This window comes from Trichoplax adhaerens, genomic scaffold (genome assembly GCF_000150275.1).
Source record: "Trichoplax adhaerens TRIADscaffold_5 genomic scaffold, whole genome shotgun sequence".
NCBI classification, from domain to species: Eukaryota; Metazoa; Placozoa; class Uniplacotomia; order Trichoplacea; family Trichoplacidae; genus Trichoplax; species Trichoplax adhaerens.
In genome coordinates this window covers 4,752,280-4,772,500 of record NW_002060947.1, presented here as the reverse complement: position 1 = coordinate 4,772,500, position 20,221 = coordinate 4,752,280, and the positions used below count along the sequence as shown (strand labels likewise).

The following is a 20,221-nucleotide window of genomic DNA, read 5'->3' as shown; positions in this document are numbered from 1 at the left end:
CTAATATGTTACGATGCACGTTGTGATGGAGGGTTCGAAGAGTCCAATAATGTGGTTTTAGTTGCCATGCAGAGAATTGCACAAGGAGCTTAAGAAAAGAGGATACTTTATTGTAGATAGTAGTTAGGTAAAGTGTGATAATTACGGTAGGTCAGCGTGGTAGCTGCCGTGAGTAAAGTGTGAATACTAACTATGACTAATAATGCAACTTAAGAAATCTAAGGTAGAAAACGGCAGTATTTATAGCTATGGCATTAGAACACACGTAGAGAACATGATTGTAGGATTAGATACATCATATACCATAACAGGTTATAGAATAGCAGATGATTGTAGAAAATAGCGAGGACTGTAATAACTAAATGTAGTAAGCCATATTTGAATGTAGAGCGAACAGACTGTAGTTATGTCTAAATACAAGATCAATACAACATGTCTGTATTTAAGAGTAGAATATAGTTACAGTATATTCTAAATACACCACCCATGTCCTTATTCTTATATTTTATCGTCACAATATAAAATCTTCATGTTCTTTAAGTGCAACAGTTGGTTTATACTACTATCACTTTTCATCATCAACTAAATTTCTAACCTTCATTATTTAATTATGCTTCTGTCTATCAGGAAACATGAACACGAAGCTTATCTTAGTTGCTACCTTATTATTCTTCGCGGTTGCTTTCGCAATCGAAGAAGAAGCACCTGAACAAAATGAAGTCTCGGATAAAGAAACCGAAATGCGTGATGTAGATGAAGAAGATCTAAAGGCTCTTCTGGAAAGCGATATCGTAAGTTAAAGTCTCCACTGTATAAAGACTTAAACAAAATAAACCATAACTCTAAATTTATCAATCAATTATAAAGAGAAAATAACAATTTTATTAATACGATTTTAGGATGATGAAATGAAAACTAAAGTCGTTAAGGCAAGTTATTTGTAAATACCATTATCACATTTACTAAAAATGACCCAAGTAAGTCAATCATGAAAAAAACTAATAACTACATACCTTCTTACGGACCCTGCTTGGTAACGATTAAGTTAAAAATTTCGTTTTTCTAGTCTTTGATCTGATCCATAAATTAGATACTCGTTATCTTATAAACATCTTCATCGACGTCTCTAATTATTTACCTACTTATAAGACGGTGTAAAAACATTCGATTTCTGTACTAATAATAAATTATTGCTTCTTGCACTATCTTCGTAACATGGATTAAAAATTAAGGAGCAAAAGGCTTGGTGGGTAAGTAATTTATTATAAAACTGTGAAGTGGAATAGTCTATATAAATGGGTAAAACGTGCACATATACAAATACAAATTAATTACGCATACCCTTATGAAAGTGCTAAGTGATTCAACGCAAGTGTTACAGGATTATTTCCTTTATTGCTTGATATCGATAGCACTAAGAAAACTAACAATTAATATTTTATACATAGTGGAGACGTCGTCGTCGCTATTATATCCGTCGTCGTCGCTATTATATCCGGCGTCGTCGCTACTATATCCGTCGTCGTCGATATGTAAGTTCTGCAGAAAATAAAATAAATATTTCCTTCATTAACTCGTAGCACATAGTTCACTTAACAATTGGCAGTCATCTAATTGATATAAAAGTATGATTTATGAAAATTAAAATGTACCTATTCCACATCATGTAATATACATATATACTTCTAAAACTAATCTTTGCCAATTTCGTATTTTTATTCAACTTATGTCGTTTGTCCTCTTTGGACCTATGATGCTACAGGGAAAGGTTAGTCATGCTATCAATATTAAAATATAAATAAATACCTTACAGTAATACACGAATAGTAACATTTAAGAATACGCTAATTTATTTAATTTAATTAATATCGATAATTGAACTTATCGTTAATTTAGTAATTTAGCTAACTTTGACTAAACATATTTTTATATATTTAATTTTTTTAATATTATCAATCAAATCAACAAATCGATACATCTATCCGGAACCACTGGCTATAATGAACTTATCCAGAAATAAGCATATCGATTTTATAAAAAGCGCATGGATTGGATTATCGCTAATAAAGAAATATGGTGATAATTATAGATTCGTAGTTAACTTTATTCGGTATCTCATCTCCGATTCCGATAGATAATCTAAGTAGATGTTACAAAAAATTAAAATTTTTTTGTATCAATACAATTCTCTACATGCGTTGATTTATATTAGTAATGTCATTTTTCTAGCATTTACTTACTTTATGCTAATAAAAGTCAGTATTAATAAACATACCAAAGACAATTAAACGGCTCAAAATTTATGATACCTCTTTTGGCTAATACATGACTGCGCTATATTCTCTCATTTTCTATCAGGCGTGTAAATAATCAAATTAAAAGTAATCCTTAGTCCCTATACGGCACTGAACAATATCATTGTTTATAATGCTTCCATATGCAGCATGAAACATACATTATCTGAAATTATAAATATCCCTATTAGACCTCAATAAGAACCGCACTAAGCTAATGCAGTAAACATTAGTCTGGTAAAATCATATAGGAGCTTCAATAATGGATTGCATGCAGTTTGCTCTATCAATAGGTTATCAATCCCATCAATTATAAATTTCATCTCACAATTTAGGGTAACACTAATACAATTGTGTAATAGCCTCACTAGCACTACATTAGGTTCGAAGTTTAATGATCTTACGGTTTAAGAGTAGTAGTACGAATACATTTGGGCACAGCTAATAAGGTATTAGTCCTAGCTCTCAGTACTTAGTATACGGTAAGAGCAAATACCGTGCTTTACCATAAATGGGAGGGATTTCAATAGATTATTATATCTCCTACACTTATTTATTCAGTGTAAGCATTAATTAATTGTATATAATTATTTATCGGATCATTTACTACGCTTAATAATAAACGGCAGAATAACTACTTATTAAATTGAAATTTAAAATTAATTCGGTTGTAATACGGCCGTTGACTTTACAGTAGCTGTTGCCTTTAGAATTTCAGTATATATTTTACCTAAATGTAGTTTAGATACAGAGACGATTTATAAAAACAGGTAGCAATACTTATTTTTCACAAAACGCATTAATTATTAAATACGATAGTGCGCAGTGTTACGATCCATTAATATACAATATTAAAGATAGCTACTATTCCGAGATTTTGTGTTAGAAACAAGACCCCTAGTGTTTACTTGCCGTATACTGATATCTATGTAGATTACTATAGGAATGACCTAAGAGCAATCGCCTAATCTACAGAAAGGGCGTTTCATAGCATACTGAGATTAGAGATAAATTTGACTTAGTAACAAAAACCCTATCCATAGAGAAAGGGGATTTATGACAGGACAGCTAAAGTACTGTAATGTTGGCTATTATCGTACAGTTACCGTGCAACTTCACGCTAAAACATCAACTGTCAATACTAATGTCAGAAAAGTAGTCATAGTTGTCAAATAAAATTTTTTGATAAGCGATTACTGTGATCTTTATAAAATTCGAATTTTTCGGATTCGGATTCCGGATCCGGTCAGATTCATGTCCAATGTAATTTTAATTTTAATTTTTTTAATTTTTTTAACTTTTGGATTTTAATTTTTGAAATATGTTATAAGAGTCGACTTTTGGAATTTGAACTTTTTGTTGTGAATTTGAAACTTCGGAATTTTATGAAGTGACATGAAAGTTACATAAGGAAAGTTTAGTTGAGAAAATAGAAAATAAGATGGCAAATGGCAGAGGTTGTGTTGCTTGTTAAGTAGGCAGGCTGTTATTTTTATCACTAAATTTTGATCTTTAAAGGTTAATTTCTAGACTTTTGTAATGTATGATGAATGAAAATTAAGTTAGAAGTGAAGCTTGAGGTATTTTCTAGTTAGTTTGATGACTTTATAGTGTTTTGTAAGGGAATCATAAGTTAATTTGTGTCTGAACTTTAATGATTTTTGTTTTCTTAAGTAGTGCAAAGTAGTTTTCTAAAATGGATCTTATGAGTGATTGATTAATTAATATTCAGCTTTAAGTACCACTGAGGGCTCTGCGAAGCCCATAAATAATAGTGTAATCAGAAAATTTAGAGTAGAGAGCAAAAGAGGATTCTTTTGAAGAACTTGTTGATTTTAAAGGCCTTCGGGGTCGAACTGTTGTAAGTTAAAGCGTTCTTCTTTCTGTTAGGTTGTTTGGCTGATGGCAGTTTTAGTTCTATCATTTTTTTTATTTCGTTACTTATAATACTTAGAATTAAGTATTTGGAAGGTTATTTGATCAGACTCTCTCACATTTTCTTAATAAATTGTTAATTGGTTGTTTCCCCAATTTTATTTGGTGTAAAATTTTTGTTAAATCGACTAGAGTGCAAAGAAAGTAGAATCAAGGTTTGTTAGAAGTTTAGTAGCTTGGTTTCTACACTTTTCATTTCCTTACATACACATGTCATAATTTAAACTCTACGATAAGAAAACACACAGTAAGAGTCTATAAGTAACTACTGACTAAAACGCTCCTTTACCAAACGTCAAACGCACACAGCAAATTACCGTAACGATAGAGCTTTTATTAGCATAGACACATCTAGAACTTTTTCACCACACAACCCAACTCAATTGTTGCCGTTTATATATAGAACCCGTCTAATTTGTAAACAACAACAGTATTATTGTAATACCTTACTAGGAGGGACATCTTGAACTGAGTTATTCCTTATATAGCTTTTCTATCAGTAAATATTTTTAATCTCTTACTCCTACTTAATCTTAATCTAAGTATGGATGTTGTCTACTTCAACTATCATTAGCTAGAACTTTAATCATCTTACTACTACCTACACACAATATCAATGAATATCAAATATGTTATAAACTATCATAAATAAAATCCACATTAAGATATTACTTCTCTTACCTAGAACTACAAATATAGATACTTTCCATATTAGCTACTACTGTACTATTACACTATCCTAACAGTAAGGTAGCACCGTGACAACACATCTATTAGACTAATCGTAGCTAACTAGAATTTCGACTTTCTGAATATTGAAGATGTAGAAATTACTATGCTTTAACATATTTCAATAGTTTTATTAATTAATTAACTCACAAGCGTTAGATTTAATCGTATATTTTGGCGATTTTAGATTAGATTATATCTTATTACCGCACTCTTTTAACCTGAAACAGTTTTCTGCAGTAAATCGCTGTAATAGAGACTATTGCTTTACAATACTTATTCCGTAGAAGGCTATGATACGAATGCGATGAAAGTAAAGTTGTTTACAAGCGTCAAAGTCATTACTAGTTTACGGTCGTAATGCTAAAAGTACTACTGTCTTATAATTTTAATTTGTTAACTCACTAAGCATATTAAATTTAACTTATTACAGTATTCATCTTTGGTAATGTTATATTCTTAGCAATAAGTTTACTTCGTGAGCGAGATTTGTAACTAACATTTATTGTTAATGATCGGTATTTATACTTACATCAGGTTACACCTCAATACGATTACAATTTATACTTCGCGCTACAATTAGTAAATTATCAGTCCGCCTTTTATAATGTTATCGCTTACAGTATTACATGCACTACCACACGATTATCATATAAGTACATATATAGTATTTAATTTTATTCACGTATTTATTTGCAACATAGTAACGAAACTTAGTATTATGATTAAAGACTTTTAGCTATGTTAGCAAGATGTACGGAAGCGTAACTTTCCATATTTATATTAAGATGTATTTGGTAGCTCGCTACTATGGACTGTAATGGTAGATTCTATGCTATAGTACAGAATGACTACATATAGTAAGGTGTTGAGTTACTATTAAGGCTAGAGGTAAAAATAGAACTGTAATTCATATATTAGGATATGCTTAGTTTACCGTACTTTGACTGCTAAGAATAATATCTACGGAAATACTGTAGTTGTTTCCATATCGGATTAATGATGGCCTGCTGTAAAACATTGTCACTAATAATAATTTGACTATGTGTAAATTAAGGTAGAATGTTGCTATGCTGATTGTGGCTGTGACTGCTACGAAATAAATATAAGCTGGCAACTTTAGACCATTCAGTTCGTTTTTTCTGGAAGTCCTTCAATAGTTGTATTCGGCTAAAGTAGAGCTGTGCGTAGCTACTCTTTGTATTAGATCTAATAAAGTTCTAATTTTCTACAACTTTGGAATTTTTGTGATAGGATTTTATCACAAACATATATCTATTACTATCTATAGATATTACCTAGTAAATATAACTATTGTATAACAGGTAACATTGGTAATATTAAATCGCTGATAAATACCATTATTGACCAGTTGCTTAGTAACCTGCGTATCAGTAAGCAAGATTTAGATATCCATACTTCATGTACGTCGATTTCATTACACTGAACAATCTAATTTCATGTGGATTTTTCAAATGTAGGATTAACGTTAACTTAAATCATAATTTATTTGAAATGATAAGGGCGAATCGTTAATGAAGCAGCTACTTGAAAAATAATTTAATGTATGCTTAAGTAAATACTCAAAATTATAGGCTGCAAGTATTGAACTTAGGATTTACTATAGATAGCATAGCTACCGCTGTACGGTCTCATCTTCCATTAGCCGTTATTAAACTTTGTTATTTCATTATTAGTGCAATAGGCTGTCCAAAGTTATTTGTAGTAAGCCGACAAAATAGGTTATTGTCTACGTCTCCTGCCTGTATAAGCATTAATTTCAATAGCAAGATCAGTTTATTGCCTATATCTCCAATGAACTCTCTTCAGTGACTTTTGACCATAACAATATGTTAAAGAATCATCCTAAATTAGTGCATGTAATTCAATTAGGATACTCAGCACCTCTATAATAACAAAGAGGTTACAATTCTATTTTTCTTCCTTTTCTGGTTAAGGTTAGCACATATCACAACGGTAGCACACGTTATTCCCTACAGAATAGCAAACATGCCCAATCAGATTGCGCCTAAGATGAAAACTAAGCCTATTTACTGGTTACATGATAATCTATTCAGTATTAAAAGAACTATTGTTTTATGTAGACTGCCTCTTTTTGTCTTAAGCTAAGCGGCGTGACATAATGCAGGAAGTAGATTGTGTTTTGATTTCCCAAACGAATAAAGAGACTTTCTTAGGATACGTTAAGCCTGCATACCATGCTTGACTATCTAAATCACTCCAATGTATCTATCTCTGGCTAGCTAATAATAATATATATTATAGACCCTAGTTCTTTATGATCTGTAACCTACATCAACTGATTCAATATCTTACTTCTGATACTGCCTAGTTTACAATATTAATGATTAATTGTGATACAAACTGTAATACGACATTTAAATTAATCCTAGTCTGCTAAATGGCTGTATTATCACTATTTATTAGTAATATAGTAGAAGTAAACTCGCTTCATCTCGTTTCCTAATAATTCCGTTATCATCGAAGGCTTAAATGCATTTTCTCGATACCTTTTCGATTTATACCTCGGACGCTTCTCACTATTTTACCGCTTTTTCAAGCCTCTCTCAAGAAAATAGACACAGATACTGTCAATAAAAATAAGAAGTAGCTCTATATTCCAAACGATTAAATCAATAATTCCTTGATAAAATAATAAGTAGTATACATGATTGTCAACATTATTTCGGACACAAATATACAGTATCATGGGTGATGTAGTAGGCGTTTTTCTTCTTTCCCTATGGAATAAAAAGTATTCCCTTAGCATCGTCTGAAATTCAATATTCAATCAATGACGATGGCAGTAACAAAGAGGACATCGCTAATTAGGTTGTCAGGAAAAGTATAAATAGCTGGCTTTTTCGGTAACCGACCATTCTCCTCTTGGCGATTGTGAAACCAGCTGGTAAGTCATTTCAAATACAGATTAGATTATAACGGAAGAAAATTTTATAATTGCTTATAGTCATCTTAGAATGTCAGTGCTGTAAAACAAAGTGCATCTGTATCTTTAAAATTAAAGCCTAAATTTCGTCAAGCTTCCATAATACAGCAATGCTAGCTCCTTCACTTTATCGATGAGACAAGATTAGTAATAAAGACATTTTGAAAATTACTTAGCACAGATACAGTTTTACGTTAGTATTATGAAATTATGACCAGTTCTTTTGAGAATTCTACACGACTGTCAAAAATTTTGTAAGAGTGACTTTTAAATTATCCTTACATCTCGATATTAAATTCATTTTCTCTAATATATTACGATGCATGTTCTTATTCTTATATTTTATCGTCGCAATATAAAATCTTCATGTTCTTTAAGTGCAACAGTTGGTTTATACTACTATCACTTTTCATCATCAACTAAATTTCTAACCTTCATTATTTAATTATGCTTCTGTCTAATCAGGAAACATGAACACGAAGCTTATCTTAGTTGCTACCTTATTATTCTTCGCGGTTGCTTTCGCAATCGAAGAAGAAGCTCCTGAACAAAATGAAGTCTCGGCTAAAGAAACCGAAATGCGTGATGTAGATGAAGAAGATCTAAAGGCTCTTCTGGAAAGCGATATCGTAAGTTAACGTCTCCACTGTATAAAGACTTAAACAAAATAAACCATAACTCTAAATTTATCAATCAATTATAAAGAGAAAATAACAATTTTACTAATGCGATTTCAGGATGACGAAGTGAAAGCCGAAGTCGTTAAGGCAAGTTATTTGTAAATACCATTATCACATTTAGTAAAAATGACCCAAACTAGTCAATGACTAAAATTGCACATATTAGCAAACCTTCTTACGGATCCTGCTTGGTAACGATTAGGTTAAAAATTTCGCTTTTCTAGTCTTTGATCTGATCCGTAAATTAGATACTCGATATCTCAGAAATATCTTCATCGATATCTCTAATTATTTACCTACTTATAATACGGTTTGAAAACATTCGATTTCTGTACTAATTATAAGCTATTGCTTCTTACACGATCTTCGTACCATGGCTTAAAAATTACTGAGCAGAAGGCTTGGTGGGTAAGTAATTTATTATAAAACTGTGAAATGGAATAGTCTATATAAATGGGTAAAACGTCCGCATATGCAAATACAAATTAATTACACATACCCTCATAAAAACACTAATTGATTCAACGCTAGTGCTACAGAATTGCTTTCTTTATTTTTTGATGTCGATAACACTAACAAGATTTAACAATTAATATTTTATACATAGTGGAGTCGCCGTCGCCGTCATGTTTACCGTCGTCGCCGAAGCGTAAGCTCTATAGTCAACAAAATAAGCAATTCCTTCATTAATTCATAACACATAGTTCACTTAACAATTGACAGTTATGTAACTATTATAAAAATAAAAAAAATTTATGAAAATTAAAATGTACTTACTCCACATCATGTAATATACATACTATAATCGTATATGCTTCTAAAACTAATCTTTGCCAATTTCGTATTTTTATTCAACCTATGTCGTTTGTCCTCTTTGGACCTATGATGCTACAGGGAAAGGTTAGTCATGCTATCAATATTAAAATATAAATAAATACCTTACAGTAATACACGAATAGTAACATTTAAGAATACGCTAATTTATTTAATTTAATTAATATCGATAATTGAACTTATCGTTAATTTAGTAATTTAGCTAACTTTGACTAAACATATTTTTATATATTTAATGTTTTTAATATCATCAATCAAATCAACAAATCGATACATCTATCCGGAACCACTGACTATAATGAACTTATCCAGAAATAAGCATATCGATTTTATAAAAAGCGCATGGATTGGATTATCGCTAATAAAGAAATATGGTGATAATTATAGAATCGTAGTTAACTTTATTCGGTATCTCATCTCCGATTCCGATAGATAATCTAAGTATTTGTTACAAAAAATTGCTTTAAATTAAAATGATTTTGTATCAATACGATTCTCTACATGCGTTGATTTCTATCAGCAATACCATCTATCTAGCATTTACTTACTTTATGCTAATAAAAGTCAGTATTAATAAACATACCAAAGACAATTAAACGGCTCAAAATTTGTGATACCTCTTTTGGCCAGTACATGACTGCGCTATATTCTCTCATTTTCTATCAGGCGTGTAAATAATCAAATTAAAAGTAATCCTTAGTCCCTATACAGTACTGAACATCATTATTTATATTACTTTCGCGTGCGACATAAAATATACATTATCTGAAATTATGAATTCCGCTACAGACCTTAAATAGTTCCATAATAAGCCAATGCAGTAAGCATTAGCCCAGTAAAATGATACTACATCTCCAAAAATAGAATTGCATGCAGTTTGCTCTAATAATACGTTATCAATCCCATCAACTATAAATTTTATCTAAGAATTTTGGGTAATATTAATACAATTGATAAAAGTAGGTTCTATTACGCCCAATGTTCATGCTCACTAGCTACAATATATTTAAATATTAAACTTTGTAAATTCTACTCTACGATACCTACGTGTATGACGGAGGTTCAATGAGTTAGAGGCAGCGGATTTAGTTGTCATACAGAGAATTAGGCCTCAATTTTAGCAGAAAAAGGATATTTTATTGTAGACTATGATTACGTGTAATTTGATACCGTAGTTGTGATAGAGCAGCGTGTAAACTGTGACGAATTAATATAAGAAAACGCCATCACTGTGACTATTAAAACTAATAATTTTCGAGGTAGAATTTGAGGTATTTATAGCTTAACAGATAGAATATATGCAGAGAACAAGAATGTAAGACTAAATAAAGCATTTACCATAACAGTCTATGTAATAGCCAATGGTTATAGAAAATAGCAAAGATCATAATTGCTAAATATAATAATTTATATTTAGCTATAGTACAATGGTACTATAAGTATCTCTATATTTAAGAACATCAAAGGTCTATATTTAAGAGCATATCACACTTGCAATATAATCTAAATTCACTACAACCTGCTATATTACAATGCTACATCTTTTTAGCCTTTATACGGTATTCCTGTAGAATTATTGCAATATACTATTATATCTCCAACACTTATTCAGTGTAGACATTAATTAATTATATATTTTTAATTCTTTACTGAATCATTGACTCCGCTCAGGTCAAAAATTAAATTCTTAAATTAGTTTTATATCTTCTTTTACCTTGTTAATTTCTACTCAGCTTCTTAGGTTAAATTAAGAATGGCTATTATGTCTATAGAAAATGTCACAATTCAAATTTTGAAACTTAACGCTTGAATTTCAATAGATTTACCTGTATCACGAATTGATTAAATTTAGCTAAAAATCCTTTCAATCGATTCTAATACTGATCATTAAATCGAAAAAATTCTAAAAGATATTTGACACAGAACTCATAATTAAAGTTGGAGTACTGCAATTGGATCGTCTAAGTGCTCCTTAAAATTTTATCTAGTTGTAATTTTATTACTTACAAGCCTGATAGAAAATTAAAGATTATAGCGCAGTCTTGTATTAGCTAAAAGAGGTATCACAAATTTTGAGCCGTTTAATTGTCTGTGGTATGTTTATTAATACTGACTCATAATTTTTAATCAGTAACAGACCGATACAGGTGCCGACTATCTGCAATTTTAGGATTAGGATTAGAGTTGGCTGGTTATAACATCACTATAATTACTCCTGTATTTAATTTACAACTGCAACGCGTCACATTTCGATAATAAATACAGTTAATCCTGTAAATCAAGTCAACAACAACGTCAATGAGCTCAAATCTGAAGTTATAGCTAGAAAAGAAAAAGTAACAGGATGACAGTAGTATCAATCCTTGCACCCAGATATTATTAGAGTTATAAATATGAATCGATATGTGTATAGTATTTTACCCTAGCTACCTAAAAATAGATACATCTAGTATATAATAGCTTTCCTTATTATGGAATGAATCTTGATTTATTTTATGCCGTACTTATATAGCTCTGACCTATAACAGTATGGTCTTCCAAGTTTACCGAAGCTGACTCTTCATAATCTGTATGTTACTTAACTAAACTTGCCTAATCTAAACTAATTAGATTACCCTAGATAAGTAACAATAACTGAGAAATGCACTTTCGGAATCTTCTAACTATATCTTTATTCTAGAAAATGCAAGTCTAATTTAATATTCAAAATCAATCATTTAAATAGCTTTTCTAGCCATAAAACCGGTTTACGATGTGTGATATATTTCACCCAATAAGACTTCGTGAATACATTCAATTATTCCTAGTCTGATCCAATGAATTTGTAATATTACTATAGATTAACTTTATGTTTGCTCTAGCTTATAATTAACAGGATTTATATTGAATTTACCATTTACAATTCATATACCGTATTTAGTATAATTTAACCTGTATTAGGAACAGGCTTGCATCGGCTATATTAAGTCATAAAATAATTCATGCGCATATCCAAATTAATAACTATCTTAACGTGATACATATACATGTCTAAATTAAGTAAGTTATCATTCATCACGGTAGATTCACTACCGTGACACTGCAACACATAAAATCATTAATATAGATCACTTGGTAAAGAAACAAGTATATTAATAAAACATAACGTGAGAAAAGTAAATTTAAAAGTTAAAATTTAATTTTATATGCTCAAGCAGTTACAATCTTTAAGTTATGCAAAAAAAGAACATCGTAACTAATGCTATTAAAATTTCAATTTATACTATATTTTATTGTACATAACTTTTAAATATGCAAATGTAATACTTACTGACTTGAGTTTGTGAATGATGAAAATCTTATTTTCAAGTTCGTTATTCAGCCCACTTTTGCTTTAGGGTAAAGTATTTTGATATTGACTATACTACTTTAAATCCTATTTCTAGAAAAAAATTTTAGTCAAATCATGCATAATTAAACTGTGTTAAATGCTAAAGACACTCAAACTACTAATGCCACCTAATATGCTCTAATAATTGGAAATAAACTACAAAGTATGACAACTTTATTGCCGGTATTTTCAAGGGTAGTAACCGTAGCAAATACTGATATACCAGTATCATAGGAGCCTTGAGACGAAGTTCGATACGCAAAAGTGAAAGAGCTAAATATTTAAAAGGATTTCGATATGTTGCTGTACTGTATATTATTGTCACATATAGAAATTTTATGATAATATTTCATATTAAGGGCTAAATATGGGTTGCCAGGCTATTTATTCAATAATTAAAATAATAATCCAATTCATAATTAGATTGCATTAATAGACCTGACAAATCCATTTACAAAAGTAACTAACGAAAGCTTTAGCTTTTAATTGACTTCGTTTTCTCAATATCAGTTATCTGTCGAATATTTTATGGAAGCAATATAACGAAATTTAACGGAAAATGAGTGTAATGACGGTGTAATAGACTCCTACTATTATAGTAGGTTCTCCTACGTAACCCAAAATTTATGTTAATAAAATCGAGTAATTGCATTATGTGACACACGCATATTTGGCTATCAGATACGGCCATAGCTGGAGAACTCCAGTCTCATAAGAAAAACAGTGCAAATGCGCCGTTCTATCCTACTGAGAACTTGTAACCGAATTATCTCGTCTAACATCTACTAATCCTATCCAATACGTGCCAACAGAAGAATCGCCAGTTAAATTTCCTACAAAAATCTTACCGTCTTGACTGTCAATAACTACTAAACTAGCATTTGACGAATTACAATAGCTTCTAGCTTCGCCGAATTTCAAATAATCGAGGATATGCTGAAGATAAATGCTAGCATTAAATATTTCCCAATATGTCGGACAGCTCCAACCGGCTTCAATAATAAATAATAATCTCAAAATAAAATAACATTTAATTTGCTTTTTCATGTAGATGTTAGCATAATCCGTTATCAAACTAGATAAATAGGGAAGGAAAATATCTTTCACTAATCCATAAATGTATTTAGAATTTCGCCTTTAGATTAAGTCAGCACATACATTTTAGTAATAATTTCTATCATATTCTGATTATGGACATGTTATACACACCAGTAACTGTAACCTGTTGACAAAGGCAGCTTACTTAAAGTAGCGCATCAATCTGATACAAGTACAAGAATATAATGAAACTAGTTCATAATCAGAATTCGACCTAAAGTATATGGAATTATTATTTCTTTAATCTTGTAATGATCTGAGCTAGTTATAATAGCACAGTATTTTGTTAACTCAAAAATTGGGTTATGTAGGTGAACCAACAGTAATAATACGAGACTATTACTCGGTCAATACAAATCTAAACGCGTAAAGATTCTTTTTGACATTTGCTGAATACGATCTGACAGGTCTATCAAATGGTAATACTATCTGTTAAATGAGCACATTATCGTAAACCGTCAGCAAAGCGACGGGAGTTTGCACTAGTGTCTTCTAAATAAGATCAAATGCATCGAAATGCGTATACTCGTCAGGCATGTTGCAAAATTAAAGTGAACATTATCTAAAGTAGCAAAAGTCTAAAGTCCATCGTGTATGATTCTGAATAATAATTACCTATTACAGCTTGATATCACTATCTAAAACCTAAAAGATACAATAATATTACTTATATCATCTATAGCACGGATTAACTAGAAGGCTATTCTCTTCCACATCCGAAATGCTATAAATCATTATTTGTGAATAGAGAATATCATGAAATCATGCCACACTATATAAAAATCAGTCGCTAATGACCAATCAATACAGATTTCATATATGCACTAAATGATACAGCATTTACTACCTACACATATTTGCTATATATAAAGCACTGGGTTAAAATGTATGCAAATCCATCTGTCTTTCAAAACATTATTTTATAACTTCAATTTTTACATTTCTCGTTCGTAAATTACGTCGTTTGAAATAGTCTCAGAGATATCGATCTTCGGTCCTCCATCGTTTTTTATGACGTAACACTCAAGAGAACAAACAGCCTCAGTTTAAAAAATGCTAATAGTTACCTCTAAATATCAAAGTGTAAATCTATGACTTTTTAAAACCAATGTAATTGTAATCGTTATCGCGATTATTTCAAGCAAAACTTCAAAATATCACTGTAAACATCAGACTTTCATTCTTTTCCTAATAAGGAATAGAATTTGTTTACTTGCACGATTTGAAATCCCTTGAGATTGTCTAGAATAGCAATAATAAGGATGGCAAAGTCAGCCACAAAACACAGCAGCATGCCAACAGATCAACGTCAGAATTATCTCTTCACTTTATTAGAAAACACGTAAACAGCCGAGATAAACTAGCAACACCAAAAAGACGACTGATTGTCCATAGTAAATAGCAAGATAACAGCTCATTCAGTTAAAATCTAAATCTAATTCGATATTATAGGTTCATTAACCTTACAGTAATTGCTGTATTTTTTTCAATTTGAATGTAAATTCTATATAAATACTGTTTTAGAAACTGGAGTAATGTATAGAAGAGAATAGGCAGTAAAACTTTTTATTCACAAAATATATTATTAAATATCCGAGTGCACAGTATGACGATCAATTGATGTTAATATTACGGGTAGCTACTTTTTGGAGCGCTTTTATGCTTAAAACAAGGGCCGTAGTGTTTGCTTACAGTATACTGATTTGTGTACTAGCTTAGCTACCATAGTAAAGTCTTATCTGCTACACGTATTGAGTGTTATTAAACTTTGTTATTTCATTATTAGTGTAATACGCTGTCCTATATTATTTGTAGTTAGCTGACATAAAGGTTATTGTATTCGTTTCCTATCAGTTAAAGCAATAATATTAATATCAAAGTCAGTTCAACGCCTTTATATCTAATCGACTCTCTTCAGTGACCCTTGAACGCAACAATATCTTAAAGAAGAAACATAAAAACTGGACTTGAATTAATCATAGTAATTTCTATTTATTAATTTTTATTAATGCTTTCTACAATGTACAGTACTGACTAGTTCTGATTTTTCAATCATTATCCTGCTATTTAGATCATCTAAAATTATAACATGAAGTTCAGTATAAATACTCTGCACGTCCATAGTAACAGAAGATTATAGTTTTACTTTTTCTTCTTTCGGCTGAAGAGAATACATGTAACAATAGTGGTGCATGTTATTCCCTATGGAATAGAAAACATTACCTATTCAGGTTACGCCGGCGATGAAAACCAAGCCTATTTAATGGATGTATGATAACCTATTCAGTATTCAAAAGCGATTGTCTTGTGTAGACTGTCTCCTTATTCCCTTAAGCTCAGTAGTATGATAATACAAGAAGTAAATTATGTTTAGATTTCCCAGCCTATATACTATACTTGACAATCTAAATCATACCAATGCAGCTATCTCGAGCTAGCTTTTAATAATATATATTACAGACCCTCATTTTCTAGGATCTTTAATTTACATCAGCTGAGTCAGCATTTTACTCTTGGCACTGCTCATTCTACAATATGTATGATGAATTGCGTCATAAACAGTAATACTTACGACATTCAAATTGATTCTATCGCTGTAAACGACAATATTATCACAATTTATTATTTATAAGTAACTTAGCATACCTGAACTATGACTGAAAGTTACAAACCAAAAAGAGTAATACAGAGAACGATAATGGAGAGAAAAGTATAGAAAGAGGTAATTACCCAGCTCATACAACCTATCGACAACAAGTAGCTATCTAACTAGCTGATGGGCATAATTGAATCACTACAATTGTATTTCCTAATTTTCTTATTATAAATCAAATATGAATAAAATTCGAAGAGATAAATAAAGCTAAACTGTTGTCCCTATCTATTCTCTCAGAGTTACAAACTAGTCTTCGTGACTTGAAAACATTGTGAGGTGGTGAGGTCATAGCAGAAGCAATTATGATTCTAATTAACTTTTCATCAAACATTCTATAATTCTAAAGAATTAGGCGTATAGTATACGATCGTATCTTATGCTATTACATCTCTTCGTGCGCTGTAAAATAATAATTTATAGAAGTAAACTCGCTTAATCTCGTCTCCTAATAATTCCTATATCATCAAAGGTTTTACTGCATTTTCTCGATACCTTTCGATTTATACCTCGGATACGTCGATTCTCACTATTTTACCGCTTTTTCTCAAGAGCTTCTAAAGAAAACAGACACAGTTACTTTTAATAGAAATAACAAGTAGCTCTACGGTCCAAAAGATTAAATCAATAACTCCTTAATAAAGCAATAGTAATATATATATATAAGATCGTCAACATTATTTCGGACACAAATTTATAGTATCATAGCTAATGCAGTAGGCGTTTTCCTTTTTCCCCTAGGGAGTAGGAAGTATTCCCTTAGCATCGTCTGAAATTTACCATTCAATCAATTACAATAGTAGTAACAAAGATGACATTCGTTAATTACGGAGCGCAATGGTAGGTCTGCGAATTAACCTCGCCAATTCACTGTTTACAATTGTCAAAAAAGTATAAATAGCCGATTTTTTCGGTAACCGATCATTCTCCCCTTGGTAATTGCTAATCCAACTGGTAAGTCATTTAAAATACAGCTTAGATTATAACGGAAGAAAAATTTTACAGTTTCTTATAGTCATCAGATAATATCAGTGCCGTAATACAGAGTATATCCGTATCTTTAAAATTAAAATGTGAAATTTCGTTAAGCTTTCATACTAAATAATAGCTCCCTCGTTTTATCAATAAGACAAGATTAGTAATAAACACATTTTAAAATTACTTAACACAGATATGCTTTTACTTTACTATTACGAAATCACGATCACTTCTTTCGTAAATTCTACACGATAATCAAAATTTTATAAAAGTGACTTAAATTATCGTTACATTGCGATATCAAGTTAATTTTCACCAATACGTTACGATATATAATTTAGAAATAGATACATATGTTTATTCCTGTATTTTATTGTCGTAACATAAAACCGTCATGTTCTCTGAGTGCAACAGTTGATTTATGCTACAATCACTTTTCATTATTAATTAAATTTCTAACCTTAGTTGTTTAATTACGCTTCTGTCTAATCAGGAAACATGAACACGAAGCTTATCTTGGTCGCTACTGTATTATTCTTCGCGGCGGTCGCTTTCGCAACCGAAGAAGAAAAACCTGAAGAAAATGAAATCTTCGGTAAAGAAGCCGATTTAGATAATGTCGATGAAGAAGATCTAAAGGCTCTTATGGAAAGCGATGTAGTAAGTTAAACTCTCTGCTGTATAAAGACTTAACTAAAAATAAACTATAACTCTAATTTATTAATCAATTATAAAGAGAATAATAATTTTATTAATGTAATTTCAGGATGACGAAACGAAAGCTGAACTTTCCAAGGCAAGTTATTTACAAATATCGTCATTATACTTAGTAAAATTAACCCAAGTTAGTCAATAACGAAAATAGTACATAATAACAAACCTACTTACGGATCCAGCTTAGTAACGATTCGATCTGATCCGTATATTAGATACTCAATGTCTCACAAAAGTCTTCATCGACATACTCTAATTATCTTTTACCTGCTTACAATATGGCGTAAAAATGTTTGATATTTGTACTAATTATAAGCTATTGCTTCTTACCCTATCTTCGTGCCGTGGATTAAAAATCAATAAGCAGAAGGCTGCTTGGGTAAGTAATTTACTATTAAACTATGAAATAGAATAGTCTGTAAATGAGTAAAACTTCCTTATATACAAATACGAACTAATCACACATACCCCCATGAAAACACTAAGTGATTTAATGCCTGCGCTATAGAATTACTTCCTTCATTGTTTGATGTCGACAAATTAACAAAACTTAACAATTAATATTTTTCTACATAGTGGAGTCGCCGTCGTCGCTATATCCGTCGTCGCTATATCCGTCGTCGCGTCTTTTTCCGTCGTCGTTTCTACCGCCGTCGTTTCTACCGTCGTCGATATGTATGTTCTGTAGTAAACAAAATAAGCATTTCCTTCATTAATTCGTAGTACATAGTTTACTTTATAACTGAAAGTTATCTAACAGCTATAAATGTATGATTTATGAAAATTAAAACGTTAAATTAAAACGTACTTACTTTACATCATGTAATATACATACTATATATACTTCTAAAACTAATATTCGCCAATTTCGCATTTTTATTCAACCTATGTTGTATGTCCTCTTTGGGCCTATGATTCTACAGGGAAAGGTTAGTTATGCTATCGATATTAAAATATAAATAATTATCGTACGGTAATACGCAAACAGTTACATTTAAGAAAACTGATTGAGTTTAATTAATGTCTATAAATTAAACTAATCATTAATTTAGTAGTCTAACATACTTTAGCTAAATAAATTCTTCTATATTTATTTTTAATATCATCAATCAAATCGATGAATCGATGCATCTATCCGGAACTGCTGACTATAATCAACTTATCCAGAAATAAATTTACCAATTTCATAAAAAGCGCATGAGTTGGATTATCGCTAGTAAAGAAATATGGTGATAATTGTAGAATCGTAGATGATTTTATTCGGTATCTTATCTCCGATACCGATAATTAACCCAGTAGTCGTTACAAAAATTGATTCAAATTAAAATCTTTTGTATCAATACAATTTCTCATGCGTTGATTTATATTAGCAATGTCAGCTTTCTAGCATTTACTTGCCTTATGCTAATAAAGATCAGTATTGCAAAGCATACTAAAGACGATTAAATCATTCAAAATTTGTAATACCTCTTTTGGCTAATACTGTACGAGATTGTACGACGTTCTCTCATATTCTATCAGGCGTGTAAATAATAAAGTACAAAATATTTCTTAGTCCTATACAGTACTAAACAACATCACTATTCATATTACTTTCGAATGCGATTAAATATAAAGTATACATTATCTGAAATTATAAATGTCGCTACTAGACTTCGACAAGTATCTTACTAAGCTAATGTTGTAAAATATTAGACTAGTGAAAATCATACAATATCTCCAACATCGGATTACATGCAGTTTACTCTATCAATACACTATCAATCTCATTAACTATAAATTTCATCTCAGAGCTTCGGATAATACTAAAACAATTGAAAAGTAGGTTATGTTACGCCAATGTTTATACTTACTAGCTATAATATATTTAACCTTAAATAATAAATTTTGCAAATTCTACTCTACGATATCTACCGACTTTATCATATCATTTAATCTCATAGCGTTCGTACGATATACTTCAAAAGT

The 20,221-nt window shown here is 30.7% G+C and overlaps 3 protein-coding genes across 3 annotated transcripts; all 3 read left to right on the top strand.

Annotated features, from left to right (window-relative positions):
* Positions 1–202: 202 nt before the first annotated feature.
* On the top strand, positions 203–2,290 carry TRIADDRAFT_63964 (uncharacterized protein; the record flags this gene model as incomplete). The annotated part of the gene is made up of 5 exons (XM_002112909.1): positions 203–311; positions 628–791; positions 900–929; positions 1,233–1,250; positions 2,013–2,290. 5 exons carry the CDS (start codon positions 203–205, stop codon positions 2,136–2,138), a joined length of 447 nt encoding a protein of 148 aa, XP_002112945.1. The 3' UTR covers positions 2,139–2,290.
* Positions 2,291–8,390: 6,100 nt separating this feature from the next.
* On the top strand, positions 8,391–9,303 carry TRIADDRAFT_63963 (uncharacterized protein; the record flags this gene model as incomplete). Its single annotated transcript, XM_002112908.1, has 4 exons — positions 8,391–8,555; positions 8,664–8,693; positions 9,003–9,014; positions 9,214–9,303. Exons 1-4 carry the CDS (start codon positions 8,397–8,399, stop codon positions 9,301–9,303), a joined length of 291 nt encoding a protein of 96 aa, XP_002112944.1. The 5' UTR covers positions 8,391–8,396.
* Positions 9,304–17,483: 8,180 nt separating this feature from the next.
* TRIADDRAFT_63962 (uncharacterized protein) lies at positions 17,484–19,699 on the top strand (the record flags this gene model as incomplete). Its single annotated transcript, XM_002112907.2, has 6 exons — positions 17,484–17,515; positions 18,033–18,199; positions 18,306–18,331; positions 18,618–18,632; positions 18,830–18,928; positions 19,624–19,699. Exons 2-6 carry the CDS (start codon positions 18,038–18,040, stop codon positions 19,697–19,699), a joined length of 378 nt encoding a protein of 125 aa, XP_002112943.1. The 5' UTR covers positions 17,484–17,515; positions 18,033–18,037.
* Between the last annotated feature and the right edge of the window lie 522 nt (positions 19,700–20,221).